The 14,832-nt window shown below is 40.1% G+C and overlaps 1 protein-coding gene across 1 annotated transcript in view; it reads left to right on the forward strand.

The window, feature by feature from the left end:
• The first annotated feature begins 882 nt into the window (after positions 1–882).
• Positions 883–14,832, forward strand: part of LOC113166143 (pleckstrin homology domain-containing family A member 7-like) — a 103,150-nt gene continuing 89,200 nt past the window's right edge. Inside the window, 3 exon segments of the mRNA XM_026366107.1 lie at positions 883–1,039; positions 1,150–1,226; positions 1,396–1,453. Of these exon segments, the coding sequence (XP_026221892.1) occupies positions 957–1,039; positions 1,150–1,226; positions 1,396–1,453 (218 nt within the window). The 5' untranslated portion in view covers positions 883–956.

Here is a 14,832-nt window from a genome sequence, read left to right on the forward strand (position 1 = left end):
GTGCTTGAGATTTAAAAAATACTAGCCTGTATTTGAATGTTCACACTGCAGATATGCATTATCTTTACAGAGTGAGTCCTGGGTTCTGGGTTTTCCCAGTGGAGGTTTTGACATATGGACACATGAAGAGCGTGAAATCAAACCATCAAGTCCTGTTGTTCTCAGTTGTTATAACTCCTTCATGAGCACAGATTGTGAATCTCATTTCATTTACAGTCTCATCAACACATATTATGTTGAATATTAAAATCATTTTTGCACATACACACTTTATTATTTATTATTCAGATATCAGACACATTTAAACATTTTCTCTTTATGCATTGTCTCACAGCGTAGTAGGAATTAATCTTATACATGTTGCACATGGAAGATGAATACCACTTCAAATGTACCCCTGATTAAACCAGATGTACCAGCATCACATTTGAAATTATGTCGGGACTTGGGAAACTGTCTCTTTTTTTGTACCATATGGCAGAAAGCTTTGAGGTGACCTGAACCTGGACCTGGACCACGGTGTCTTCAATATGAAAGCCTCTTCTTCATGTCCTCATCCCTTCGTAAGAAATTCTTGACAATCCACTAACGAGACTTTATAAACTTAACTTATGTTTTTAAAGTATTCAGTAAACAGTTTGGTTCTTTAAATCATGTCGCTCTGATAATGTCACTTTAAAAGCGTCACATTTAATCAGTTTTATTATTGGCATCGTTATAAAAATGATAGTATTCAAAGATACTGCAGACATGCACTGTTCCTTGTTTCCAAAACAATATATTGTGCATTGAAATGAAATCTATAACGAAGCAGAGTCTTCCTTCCTCAGCTGAAAGCCTTGTGTACGGGCTTCGGAGGAGTCCCTGAAGGCATCGCTGGCCCTAGCGGTGAAGGCTGAGCTCCCGGGAGCCTCCACGGAGAGGGAACGACATGAAATAGGACTTGAGACCGGATCATGGCGGCGCCTCTCGGGCGGGACACCTTACCTGAGCACTGGTCGTACGGTGTGTGCGGGGACGGCAGGGTCTTCTTCATCAAGTGAGTGGGATCCTGAGCGCCTCATCGTCTCCGACTGTCTCTGGCTTTGACGGGAGTTGTCTGCTGGTGTAACAGGTGTTTTTCTCCTCCTCTCTCTGTCTGTGCGCCAGCGACGAGACGCGGACCACCACCTGGCTGCATCCCCGCTCCGGTGAACCGGTCAACTCCGGACACATGATCCGCTCAGGTGGGCGATCCGTGCGCGTGGTTTGCGCGTGATTTCTGTTTGATTCTGCAGGATCTGACCTGCTCTGCTCATTGTGCCCTTCATGTTTACTTTGCTGGCTGTAACCAAAGTGTACGTTGTGGGCCCAGCCCGGGAGGAGAAAACTTTCAGGTGTGTGGTTTCATTTCAGACCTGCCTCGGGGATGGGAGGAAGGTTTCACCGACGAAGGGGCCAGTTACTTCATCAAGTGAGTACCGACTGTTTCCGTGCAGCTTAACGTGGCTCCTGCCTCTAATTCCTGGAGACTAATTACCGCAGGGACAGTGTGGATTTAAATGGGCTGTGACTGGGACTAACCTCACCTGCTGACCCGCTAATGACCCATCTGCTTTGTTGGAGATGCAGGTACCCACTGCTCCTGTTGGGAATTGAAGCTTTTTCCTGCATTTGTGCAAATCCAATGGAAACTCAGTGCAATTCGTGCAACTTCTATACAAGAGTTAATTTGTGATGCACGAATGCCTTGTGCCCCTTTTGCTTTTGTGTCCTCCACTTATTCCTTAATGTCCCAGAACTACTTTGAGTCACTTTGCATTGGTTAGATGGCAGCTTACTGTTCCACCAGCTGAAAACTCAAAGTGCTCGAGTCTAAAGAGGAGCTCCTTCTTTATAGCCTTGATTATGTTTTACAAAAGTGAACAAAATCAGTAATGAGCTCCCTTGTGGCTGCACTGCATGAGCATACATTAATGCAGTGTCATGCCTTTTCATGGTTTGACCACAGGTCTGCAGTAATAAGAAGAATAAATCACCAAACAACAACAGGAAGTGCTGTGGCCTCCAGTCAGGAAACTGGAAACTTGCACAATTTGGTGGAAAAGTTGCTGCTAGTGTGATTCGTTGTTTGTTTTGTTTGGCACCACACAAGTCTATTTACACTTTACTAGTCCCCACTTGCTTCAAATCCACACACATATTGTCGATTGACTGATATTTATGATGTTTTTTTGTTGTGGAGGTATATATAACACAATACTTTCCATTTTATAAACTCACATGTTATTGCCATTGCCTGATTTCAGTGGATCACTTGCGTAAGAATGGCGCATGTGTAGTTGGATGGACTTCCTGGTCCAACACCATTCAAATCTCAGATGTTATAAACTTGGTCCACGCAGTAGTAAAGCCCAGATGACATTTACAAGCATCTCAGCAGTCGTCATCTGTGTTCCTGCCTTTACTTGTATCTTACAAACAATAACTTTTCCCACTTCTGACGGTACACACAGTACAGTAACAACAGTATTGACATGTTTTTTTGTGACTTTTGGCTTTAAACTGGTGGTTTTACTGCTAGTTGTTTCTCCGGTACCATAAATTACTACATTTATTTTATCTCTTACTGCATAGAGGCAACAGCCGAGTCGTCTGAGCAGCCCAGGACCCAGCTGGCATTAGCAATTTTTTTCTGTATGTGGGTTTGTTTGTAAGACTCTTTGGTGCATAATTATTTTCTCTGGTTGCTGACTATTCATATAATTCTTCTTAAGCCTCTGTTAGATGGAAAATTAACATGTCTATTGTCGCATTTGACAGCTCAGTCAGTAATCAGCTGTTCTGAAATATCCTTCTGTAATATCCTTAAAATTCTCTTAGTGGGATTTTGTGTTTTATGACGTCTCTGCACTCGACTATTGTGCTGACAGTGTCATTGCAGATAAGAGGGCAAGGGTTGGTTGTGTTGATGGTAATTGCTTCGGTACAAACAGTTTTTTTATTCATGTTGAAGCAGTTTTAGGCTTATTGCTAAATATTGTGTTGTGTCAGACACTGTTAATTAAAATGCTTCTGAATCAGTGCTGTTTTGCTGTCATATGATGCAGTGATGAGTGACTCAGACTCTGATTGTGAGTCGGCACTCTAAAAATAATCCTGAATAGACCTGCTGGAGTCGTATTTGTTGACTTATTTTAAATATGTATAAAAATGTGCAAACGCTTCTGTCTTTACTTTGCAAAACGCAAGTAAAGACTCAAAAATCAGACTGAAGTGATGTTGATTTGCGTGAGTACGTTGAGCTTTCCTGTTGATTTAAGTAAGAGCTTGTGCTTCACATTAGGTGTGAAGGGAAACTCGTCTGCATGTGTAGCAGAGACTCTTTCCTTCTGACTTCTGTTTGTAGCCACACTTTTAATTGGCTTATGAATGGCATTTCTTGAACAAAAATAACAAGGTGAAGTAATAACAACCTTCAAACCCAATATCCTATTCACATTGAAAGGGGGGGTATTTATCTAGAGGCCATGTTTATATAACTGCCTCTCTGGGCTCCACCGTCTGTTCTGGAGCCTCTGCTATCTGAAAAATGTTTTTTATGCTTTTATTACTAGCAAGAAGAACAACGCAGCTCCTTTTGTGTCTCTGTGTGTTTTTTCATTGTCTTCAAACTCTCTGAGATCTTCGAAAAAGCTTCTTCTGAGAAAAGAAGCCCAGTGTTATTCCTGTTGCTAATAAAGGTCACTCTCTGTTACTGGTGATGTGTTTCACGTTGGATTGGAAAGGCTCTTAACTTTCTCTGGTGCTTTTATGAATTTTTAATACAGTTAAGAGAAGGATCCTCTGTGGCTTATTTTCAAAACAAACCCACCAGATCCAAGTCAGAGGCCTTAAGAAAAATTAATTTATCTCTTATGTAAGATGATTTTTTGTGTGTGTGTGTGCGTGTGAAAGGAATGGCATACTTTACTTGTGAAGACATCAACTTATGATTGAGAGTATTTTTCTAGTGTTTTAGTTTCATTTGGTTATAAAGCTTTAACAAATGGCGATAATGCAAGTAAGCAAGTACTTAACAAGTGAAAAACTCTCAAAAATATCTAACTTGAGTTGCTTGCTTACCAAACTATGACTATATAGTACTGTAGTCCAGCAGCAGCAGTGGTTATCGTCATCAGGAGCCCAAGCTCAAGAGCCTAGATGGGCTCGCTGTGTTGATTTTTATGGATACAGTTTTTACTGTAGAGGAACAATTCACGATCTCCATGACCCCAACTTGAATGACTTCGGTGTCAGCTCTAAAGAAAGATGAATCCATCACACCTAAAGCAAAGAAGTCATTCTCATTGCTACCGAGGGCTGTTGCTGGAAAACGTTACTGCTGGATTAAACGAGACACGCTGTTAGTCAGCAGATTGCTCAGGGCTTCTCTACTCTTAGAGGAGAACTCAACCACCATCTTTTAAGTAACACGTTACATAGATTAGATTAATTTAGGTATAGACAAATGTAATGTGATTACACTTGTTCAATATGAGTCCATCTATTTGTTTCTCCTTAATATATGTCTGTATATCTCAGCATGGAAATGGAAATTTCATCACACCTGTGGCTATTACTGTTGATGAGCTCATTGAAGAGGTAGCCGCAGCATCAACAGTCAGATTGTTCCTGTGCCTCTGGCTGTTTGCTCTGTGTTTCATTCCTGTCCGTCCACGGTGTTCACACTCACTTGTTCTTTGCTTGGACTTGCTTTAATAATCCCTCCTTATGTCCCTCTATGGACAAGTGAGGTGTAGGTATGCGTTTGCTTTGTTTGACTACTTCCACCTCTGCAGGCTACGTTCACTCTCACATACCTCTCTTTACATTTATTACTCAGTGTGCATGAGACATGTGATCGAAGAACGTTCTAACTGTCTAAATATTTGTGCCAACGCGGTGTGTTTGCTCACACTCATGCCTACGTACATGAGCACAGACATGCCGTTTGGTTCTCTGTCCTTTGAGGGCCCTTCAGATAGATCCTCCTCCCTACTATTCTGCAGCCATTCCCAGCGGGGGGCTCTTGAAACAGAAGGTTGGAGAGCAGAACAGAGCAGATTCAAGGAGAGGAAAACCTCCTGCATGATGTCTGCATAACTGGCTTCACTGATAGTGGAGTGGAGCAGCTGGTAGAGCACAGTGAGCCACAGCAGGGGGGGCAGTGTCATGCTATAGCTAATTTAAGTTGCATATTTGAGCTTTAAAGGGTCATGACTAGCAGATTTCTAGATTCCTCTGAAAGTTCAACAAAAGTTATGCAGAAACATTTAAAAGCTATAACTCGAGGTTGGATGTTTGATTTCCCTCTGATGCATCTGCTGCAAATTTAAGTGAGATTTTGTCAGATTTTTGCAAAAAACATTGCAAAATTGCAACATTGTTTGTTGTGGGGCTTGTGTTTCCTCTAATTTATCTGTGTAAACTGAAATGTACATTTTGAGCCAGTCATTTGTTTTTCTCACTCGCTGCTATCTTATCTTAATGTCTTGATAGAAGCCTCTTTGTGTTTAGACCTGAACTAGAGCCTTGGTCATTTGGTGACTGCAGGTATAGACAAGGTTGAGTTAAAGTTTAAAAAGTTAAATAATAATATTTATAATATAGATTGAGTAGATATGACTTTGCTGCTGTCCAGGATAGCGAACATCCACGTACATACTTGTTATTTACAGGATGTTTAATCAACATGTTATCAACTATAACTAGCTTCAGTGAAAGACCAAAAGTATAAGCTCCTGTATAGATAGTTGAGGCTCAACACAGATGACTTTTACAATGAAAGGTCAAACTAAATGTATATAAGTAGCTCACTAATTTTAAAATCTCTGTAATGGAACTGTTCTAGTTGAAATAGAAGCACCACACGCTGAATAAAACGTACAGTTCTCAATCATTATATATGAAATTAAACTGTTGGTTAGTTTGCCTCTAGCCTTTAAGTACAGCTCATATTAGCTTATACTGAATGACTTTGACACTGAATGACTCAGTGATGCTGTTGGCACAAAGCTGAAATCGGTTGTGCAGTGATTTGAACAGTGCATGATTGGCAGCGTAAGCGCAATGATGGTATCACAAAGCCATCACAAAGAGGCTTATCTCAAATCAGCTTACAATAATGTCAGGAGTATGGCCTTGCAAGACTTACACCCTTTAATGCTCTGTGTCATACTGTCTGTAGATATCATCAAGACCACCCCAGCAGTTTTTTTTTCTCCTGTAATGTTCTTAATGACTTTGTTAAACCCAAAGATTTAAACTCAAAGATTTAACAAAGCCAACTGAGCAACGTGAGCTTTCTCAGACATTCATTTCCTCAGACTGCCCAGCATGCCTGTAGGCTTGGTTGAAAGGACAAAAGTGCATGCCCATTAATACCGTACCTGATCTGCACTCTGTCGCAGCGCACAGCAGGCTGGCCTTGAATTACTGTATCACAAACTTTGCAAGCAGTGAATAGGAAGAATTAGATCACCAATGACTCATAGCAGAAAATATTCCTGTGTCCCTGGAAAGACTGTGTGGCGGATGTGAACTTGAATGAAGTATGCTTTCTCATCAAGTGAGCACAACGCTGAATGGTCCTAAATGTAGACGTATACAGAGACGACCAAGCCGCATTAAGGGTTTGAGGTTATTTGTCCCACATGATATATCAGAAAAAGCTTTTTTAACCACCTTGATAGAAGATCTTTGCATCTGTGCTCATAAAACTGATGGATCATATGAAAGGCGTAAGAACATAGGGCTGATTTGTTCACGCTGTCTAAAACTCTTTGTCCTCAAATGAAAAAGAGGCTTTGTTTTTCTGTGGAGCCATGGCTAAACCAAAGAACCAACAGCTCCCTGGCAGACAAATAAAGGCTCGAAGAGAAAGCTTTGTCAACAATAGCTTTTCTGTTGTTTTCATTGGTCGAAGGTGCTAACCAGTTTCTGTGTTTGCTTTCGGAACAGCAGGAAAGTTAAAGATTATTTCTTGCAAATGTCAGCCCAAGGACAGTGTTTGTATCCAGTGTTGTTTACACTGGCTGCACTCCATATTTAATGATGTTCCCTCCAGATATTTTCTTCCAACACCTGCTTGTCTACAAAAGATTTGCTTCAGAAACATATGCCAGGATTTTATTTAGTTTGGTTTTTTTAAACATGCTTTTGCCTCTTTGACTGTCATTTAATAGGTTTTAGATTATGGGGGTAAATTAGTAACTCTCTCAGTTGTCGGGTAAATCATTTCCTCACTTGCTTCTGGCTCCAGCTCATTTGTTCTCCCCCATATGTCCAACCTTTATTTGACTTTACTTTCCGAAGTCCTGAGCAGAACAGAACCAGAAATACCTTTTCTTGAGCTGATGAAACACTCAAACTCAGTCATATTTGCGTAACAGGAGTGTCGGGTAATTAAATAAATAAATAATCAAGGAGTCGGATCTGTGTGTTGATGCTGCTGATGTCTGTGGTTTGGATTGATAAAACACTTTCATCCGCATGAAGCCGAAAGACTGTTGGCTCTCGAGTGAAGTTAATATTTAATGTTTGTTGGCCTTAGACACTCAAACAAATTAGAAGTTTCTATGACTTTGGAAATAAGGTGAGTACATTTTCATCAACTGTAGGAACCTTCCCAAGAGATAGCATCTGCTGAGGCAGCGCCTCTCTCACTTATCTTTCAGTCTTTTTCACACACACTCGCTCTCTCTCCTCGTCGCTCCTCAGATGTTCTCTGTCGGTGCCTCAGCAGCTGAATTCAGTTGGTCATTTTCTTTTGCTCTTCATCTCTGGTTTTAAGTCCCTCTCTTATTTTTCTAGGAGAGGCTTTCTTCCAATCAGTTTTAAAAATCACACAGCTTCAGTAAGTCACTAACACTTTAATACAGACCTCTGCATCATGCCTAGAGCTTTAACATTTAGCAATAAGAGTGTTGAAAGTCATATTGTAACAGTTAATCAGTTAGTCAATCAGCAGAAAATGATTTGCCAACAATATTGATCGATCATCAGCCAAAATGTTAATGTATTCTCTTCTCTAAATACATCCATAAATCTCCTCTTTGGTCTCCTCTACACCTCCTGCCTGGCAGCTCCAACCTCAGCATCTGTTTACAGATATTTTCACAATCTCTGCTCTGAACATGTTCAAACCACCTCAGTCTGACTTTATCTCCAGAACATCTGACGGTCTGTCCCTCATTCCTGATCCTCTCCATCTTCATCACTCCCAATAGAACTTCAACATCTCCAGCTCTGCTACCTCCAGCTCTGCCTCCTGTCTTTTCTTCAGTCTGTCTCTAAGTCGTACATCCTCACTGGTCTCACCACCATCTTGATCCCCTTTCCTTTCATTCTCTCTGATCCTCTTTTATCACACAACACACCTGATACTTTTCTCCACCTGTTTCATCCTGCTTGCACACACCTCTTCACCTCTTTTCCACTCTCTGTTGCTCTGAACATTTGACTCCAACTACTACTAAGTCCTGAACCTTCTTTACTTCTGCTCCCTGTAACCTCACCGTTCCTTTGCTTTCTAGAGCACACCTCCACCTCTCTAGCTCTACCTCCACCTGTTCCCTGCTCTCGCCACAGATCACAATGTCATCTGCAGACATAGTCAACAAATAGTCCATGGAGATTCCTGTCTCACCTCATTTATCACTCTGTCCTACAGCAGAGCAAACAAGAAGGGGCTCAGATCCTTGATACAGACCCACCTCCACCTTGAACTCCTCTGTCACACCTCACCACTGTCTTACAGCTCTCATACATGTCCTGCACTACTCTCACATTCATCTGTACCACTCCGGACTTCCTCATACGATATCACAGCTCCTCTCTCTGCATCCTGTCATACACTTTTTCTAGATCTACAAAGACACAGTACAACTCCCTTTGCCCATCTCTGTACTTCTCCATTAATATACTCAGAGCAAATACTGCATCTGTTGAACTCTTCCTAGGCATGAAACCATATTGCTGATCACAAATGTTCACCTCTGCCCTTAGCCAAGCTTCCACTACTCTCAGTTGTGTTCCTCTATAGTTGTCACAGTTCTGCACATCTCCCTTGTTCGTACACTTCACCCCACCAGGTAGGGCTGCAAGACGCAGGGTTAAATAAATCACTTTTTCCACTCAGAATCAAGATCATAATTATTGTTATTCACATGTAAGAAAAAAATGTGTGAAACCTTTGGATTTACCTGGTTTTCTGCTTGTGAGTCATGCAAATCTTTAATGTCTTTATTGAACACACTCATTTCAACATTCTGGTGGAAAAAGTGAGTGAACACTTGGATTTAATAACTAGTCAAATCTCCTTTGGCAGCAGTAACCTTAAACTTAAATGTCTTGTCTGCTATTACTTACAACACCTTCAAACAAATGGTGTGTGTGTGTGTGCTGGCAAGAGAGGGGACAACTTTCTCTCTCTCACATCACAGCTTTTAAATGTCAACAAAGCCCGTCTCTCTCTAGAGCTGCAATCATTAACTTGTATTTTGGTTCTGTAATTTGTTTTTACGGTTTGAGAGAAGAAAAAGCATCTCAGTCAGGTGCTCGTACACACAGGACAGAATTGTCATGTAAGACTGAGACAGGGTTATCAATCAAATCATGATCTAAAAATGATAATTGTGCAGCTTTGGTATCAGGAAATAAAAAGTTGGTTTGGTCCATGTCAAGTGGGAAGCTGGTGAGGGATTGTATTTTTGTTGGGAGCTGGTGAGGTTGTACTGTGTTAGTTCAGTGGTTGGTTTCTGCAAAGGACTAAATAAATGACAACAGGCTTCATAAGTTGACAGGGATCAACTAAATGCAACCTTAGTTTTGGTCTGGTGAGACTAAGATGTCTCATCTGTAACAAGAGTTGGATTCAGCCTGACCTGCAGGTCTTCTGAAAGCCCAACCTGAATTGTTCTCTTTGGAGAATCTGGCTCCTAAATTGAGACACGCAGTGTGAACTGGAGCTGACTCATGGCTGTGCTGGTAGCAACAAGGACTTTCAAGAATTTGCCATAAATTATACAACTGATGTTCTCACTCAATAGAAACTTAACCAGAAGTGAGGGGTGAGTGCAGAAAGAGACAGACTACAGTAAGTCGAGTACCATCATGGTATTTATCAAGTCACTTTTCCAGGTGTACTGCTGTCATTCATGTTTTCAGAAGCATGATTGAAGTTTTGAAACAACTTTCTCATCCAGGAAGCTTAGAAGAGTATCACAAAGATCAATTTAAAGCTGTGAGCTGCAGCTCCAGGTATCAAGGAGGGATGTTCAGTGTAGGTAAGACAAGATGAGAGCAGTGAGTCAGTGTTTATGCCTGACTCACTGTTTTCATGCTGAAACCCCACAGGAACTCAGTCAGGTTCACTGCTGGCTAATGATTTATCAACAGCTCAGCGTGTGTGTATGCTTAGACACATTCTTCTTTCATTGGTTCATAATTCTGGACGAACTGTGATAAGAGAAAATATTTCTCTCTAAAGGATTCTTTTATTCTTTATCCTTAATTCAGAGGTGACATTAAACATCACATACATCTATTTTATGTATGTCTGCACCAGGTTTATCTAAAGTAAAACTGTGTGAACTATTCCTCCTACTCTTCTGCACTTAATGCAACAAATGACCTTGAAATTCAGCCTTGACTGTGGTTTATAGACAGCTATACATGGCAAAGCAGTATTAGTTCCTTCACATTAATTTCCTGTTGCCAAATTGTGACACGGCTTGTTGCGTTGAAGCAGTATCAATTACAAATGTCTTTGTGCCAGTTTTCTCAGTCGTATCTACGACTGAGTTTAAAACAGACGGATCTCTGTGTTCTGTTCTTGTCCTTTATAGGAAAACAATTCAATCCTTATCACAGTAAAATGAGACTGACAAGCATGTATAGATTTTCTATACTGTACAACTCAAATGTCTCTCAGTCCATAATGTGATTATTTGATCTGTGTAATAACTGAAAGTGATCATCGCTAATGATGGGATGGGATCATGTCTGGTTTCTCTCAGCTGTACGTGACCTGAGAGTGGCCTAATATTTAGTGTGAGTGATAGCTGTTTGTTTTCAGTCTGCTGTTCTAGCCACTAATGGCTGTTTCAGCCACCAACATGTCAGCCTTGTTCCTTTCTACATCTTTCATTGCAGTGCACTTAATTAATTTGCAAACTGAAACTCACTGCAGATACAGCTGTGAAAAAAAGTCAGTATTTCACATCCTTGAGGTTACAGCCTCTATTTCCCTTTATTTATTTGCCATGACTAGTACAAATACTTTTTTTGTTGTTGTTGTTTGCATCTCCTAACCCCGTTCTCCTTGTACCTGTCTGTATTTTCTGTTGGTTTCTGGTTGGTTTTCTGCCACGTTCCAATGAGATGCATGGACAGGTGAATGTCTTTATCTTTGTCTCAGTGTCCAAGGTGTACCCCACCTTCATCCCAACCCCACCTCTAAAATGATAAGTGGTAAAGATAATGGAGTAAAACGAATTCTTTAATACCGTTAATTTATTTCTATGGTTAAAAGTTACAGTTTTAGCATAGCTATTTGTGCTTCATCTAACATTGACAGGAAAGCAAATGTAACAAGCACATTTTAAACCCCTTTATAGATAAATTTGAGTTGTACATTTTATTATTGTTGAGTGACTCTCCTCTATCCCGCTCCCTTTTTCTGATGTTAACACAAAAGTGTTTAAGTCAATTTGGACGGACATAATTTGTCTTGAGTGGGCGGTAATTGTAGTGCTGCTGCTTTGTTGGTTAATTTTGGTGTCATTGTGAAAGGTTGTGTTAATAACTTTTCCTTTCAATTAATTTCTTCTCTAAGTATGTGCAGTTTTTACGATCGGTGTTGTAACTGCTGTGCCATCTAAAGCCTTGTCCAGTCAGGTGCTTCTGTGTCTCAGCTTATTTGTGATTAATGTAGGTTGCAGATGGTTCTATTTAGTGTTTCTTTTTTTTTTTTTTTTTGTAGAAGTGGAAAGGTGCTGATGTAAAAGCTTTTGCGGAGGCTATTTACTGCCATAAAAATGTATGTTCTCGTTACATACACTTATTAGAGTGTATGTAACGAGTGTATTTGTTGATGATCCTTTGCACACACTGACAGGAAACATCCAGAAACCAAGCACCTCACTGTCCTCGTCTTCCTCTTCCGACTACTTTCCATTCTCGCACTGTTTCAGATATGCATACCACTCTTTTAGGAGACATTTCAGTATGCCACATGTATCTGTGTGTGTGCTCAGTATTATATTTGAAGTTAGCCTAAAAATGAATGTCTTAAATTTTTAATCTTGCCCTAAGGCTACAGTATTAATCCACAGACTCTCACAGAGGATCTCGGTACAGCATCGGACTATCAGGCTGATGTGTGCTTTATCGTGGTGCTCTATGGAAATATGAGGGATTGGAAACACGACCAAAAACAGGACAATAGGCCTCGCGTACAAGTGTTGTGCAGCTTTCTGTTTGACATTTTTTTTTCCATGCACAAATAGATAAACAGTGGAAATGATATTCACCACTTGCATCCGAAAAGCTAATCAGAAAATAATTAAGAACCTTCCAGCTTTATCAGAGAGCTCGAGTGTTATTAAGAAGAAACTCGACAAAAAGATAAACATGCCCGTGAACGCTTCTAAAAGGACGAAACATATACTCCTATAAAACGTAATCTTTCTCCAGAGGATTAGAAGTTATAACATATATTTCTGATAATTGTACATCTTCTGTAGTGTTAAAAGTACCCTGTACAATAGCCCTGCACTAAATCCTGCTGTTATAATGTTCAGGTTTGCCAGCACAGTGCCTGATTTTATTCTGTAATTTAGCAGACCTAAGTGGTAGTTATGTACTACAGTGTACAGTAACCATCTGTATTATGTGGTACACTACCTTTACAAATACATTTGTAAAGAAAATACAGTTGGCCAACAGACATTGTTAAAGAAAAGACTGTACTGCAGTTAGGGTTGTTATATTAACGGATCACAATAATAATAATATTTAAAATGCATAACTAGCTATCCCTCTTGCTCCTGTTGTACTTAGTATGGCTTCTAGGTGCATCCAATTTACAACCTACTGACCTACTGGTAGGTGGTACGAGGCATAACTATGAGCATAGCAATGAACATGAGTGAATAACTGACCATTCAGTTGCACAAAACACTCAAATTTGATGTCCCAGACACAGTTGTAATTTATTATTATTATTATTATTATTGTTATTATTACAGAAAATGAACTCTTCTTTTTAATCTAGCTCTGTTTGAATTGCTTTCCTTCAGCCATTGATGCCTGTCAGCTGTTACCTGGTAGAGGTTGGATCATTAAATGGTTAATAGTTCATTATCAATTCAGCCACATGGCCAGGTTGAGCTTTTTGTATTGCTGGAGGACATTTGTGACACTTATACTCGCATGAGAAAAAAAGAAATGAAAAGGAAGCCTGCTTTAAGTATTTGTCAAAGTCAAGTTTCGGTGATAAGTTGTTCTTCAAATAAATGTCACTCTTGTATATCAGGCAAAAGAGGTTTCTCTCAGGCACATACCATCTATTAAAATAAATACCCTTCACTCTATAAATAATGTAGATTTAAGTGGGACAGTCACAGAAATTTGGAGAATCAGTGACAAGGATCCGTATTTTAGTAAGTTTATTTAAAGCCATGTCAGCAGAACTCAGCTGCACTTACTAACCTTATTCAGAGATCTTCTGACAGTCTTCATCCGTTGAATATGGTTCAGGTGTTTTCATGTGACTGTATGTTGAATGTCAGGGAGGTTTACGTGTCCTACAGTAGATGGATGGCTTTTTTGATCTTTCATTAATCTTCAGTTGGGTGATTTTCTTGAGGACATACTTCAACTTTAAATGCAGTTTTCTCTTTGTAGTAGTAGACAGACACAGAGCCTGTGAAATGGGTCCTTTGACAATCTGCCTATATTATACCTATACCTATATCTATTGCCTTAAACAACTGTTTAAGGCAATAGCACCCTCTCTGTATCTTAAAGGAATAAAGACACCTCTGGTTTGTCATTGACTGCAGACTTGCAATCTCTGTCTTTCCTCCGTCCTTTGATTTTTCCCTGTTCAATTTTCCTATTTTATCTTGTTCCCAAAATAGAAGCTGAACAACACTTGTTAAAACAAATCCCGCTACGAGTGACGAGGGTGAGACAGGCGCACAGTTAATGAAAGAAGCGTGGAAGTAAACAAATCCTCCGTCTCTCTTGGGCAGTTGAGCAGCTCTGACCACAGTAACTTAAAAACAGCGATGAAAAATGTGTTTTTACACATCAGCTGAGTTCACTGCTCTGATTGCCACATGTACTTAGTTTCACCTTTGTGGACTTATTTCATGGTTGAATCAAACATTTGTATGGAAATTTTGTTATGATGTGAAGTAAAAGCAAAGATTTTAATATTTTCTATACAACAGAATCAAAAATGTACAGTGGTTTAACAGTATTCTCCCTCAGAAGTCTGCACACGTTGTGTAGCAGCACATGACGTATGCAAATATGGAAAAATGCATGAAATGTGGAGCCTCCAAATGCAAATATGGGCCAAAAGCTTGCTGTTGAATTTCTCCACACAACAAGCCCACACGTCTCTGCAGTGTAGGACCAACTCGTCTTGCTTTTCTCTACATGACTGTTGTCTGCGGACCAAAAGAAAAGCTTGGAATTGGAAACTGCGGGGGGTCCATCTGTGTTCCACACTGAGCAAAGGAGGACAGACACAAAGGAGGGATTGAAAGCCACAGATGCAAACAGCAAGTGAGAGAAACA

The sequence above is a fragment of the Anabas testudineus genome, chromosome 6 (assembly GCF_900324465.2).
Source record: "Anabas testudineus chromosome 6, fAnaTes1.2, whole genome shotgun sequence".
Classification (NCBI taxonomy): Eukaryota; Metazoa; Chordata; class Actinopteri; order Anabantiformes; family Anabantidae; genus Anabas; species Anabas testudineus.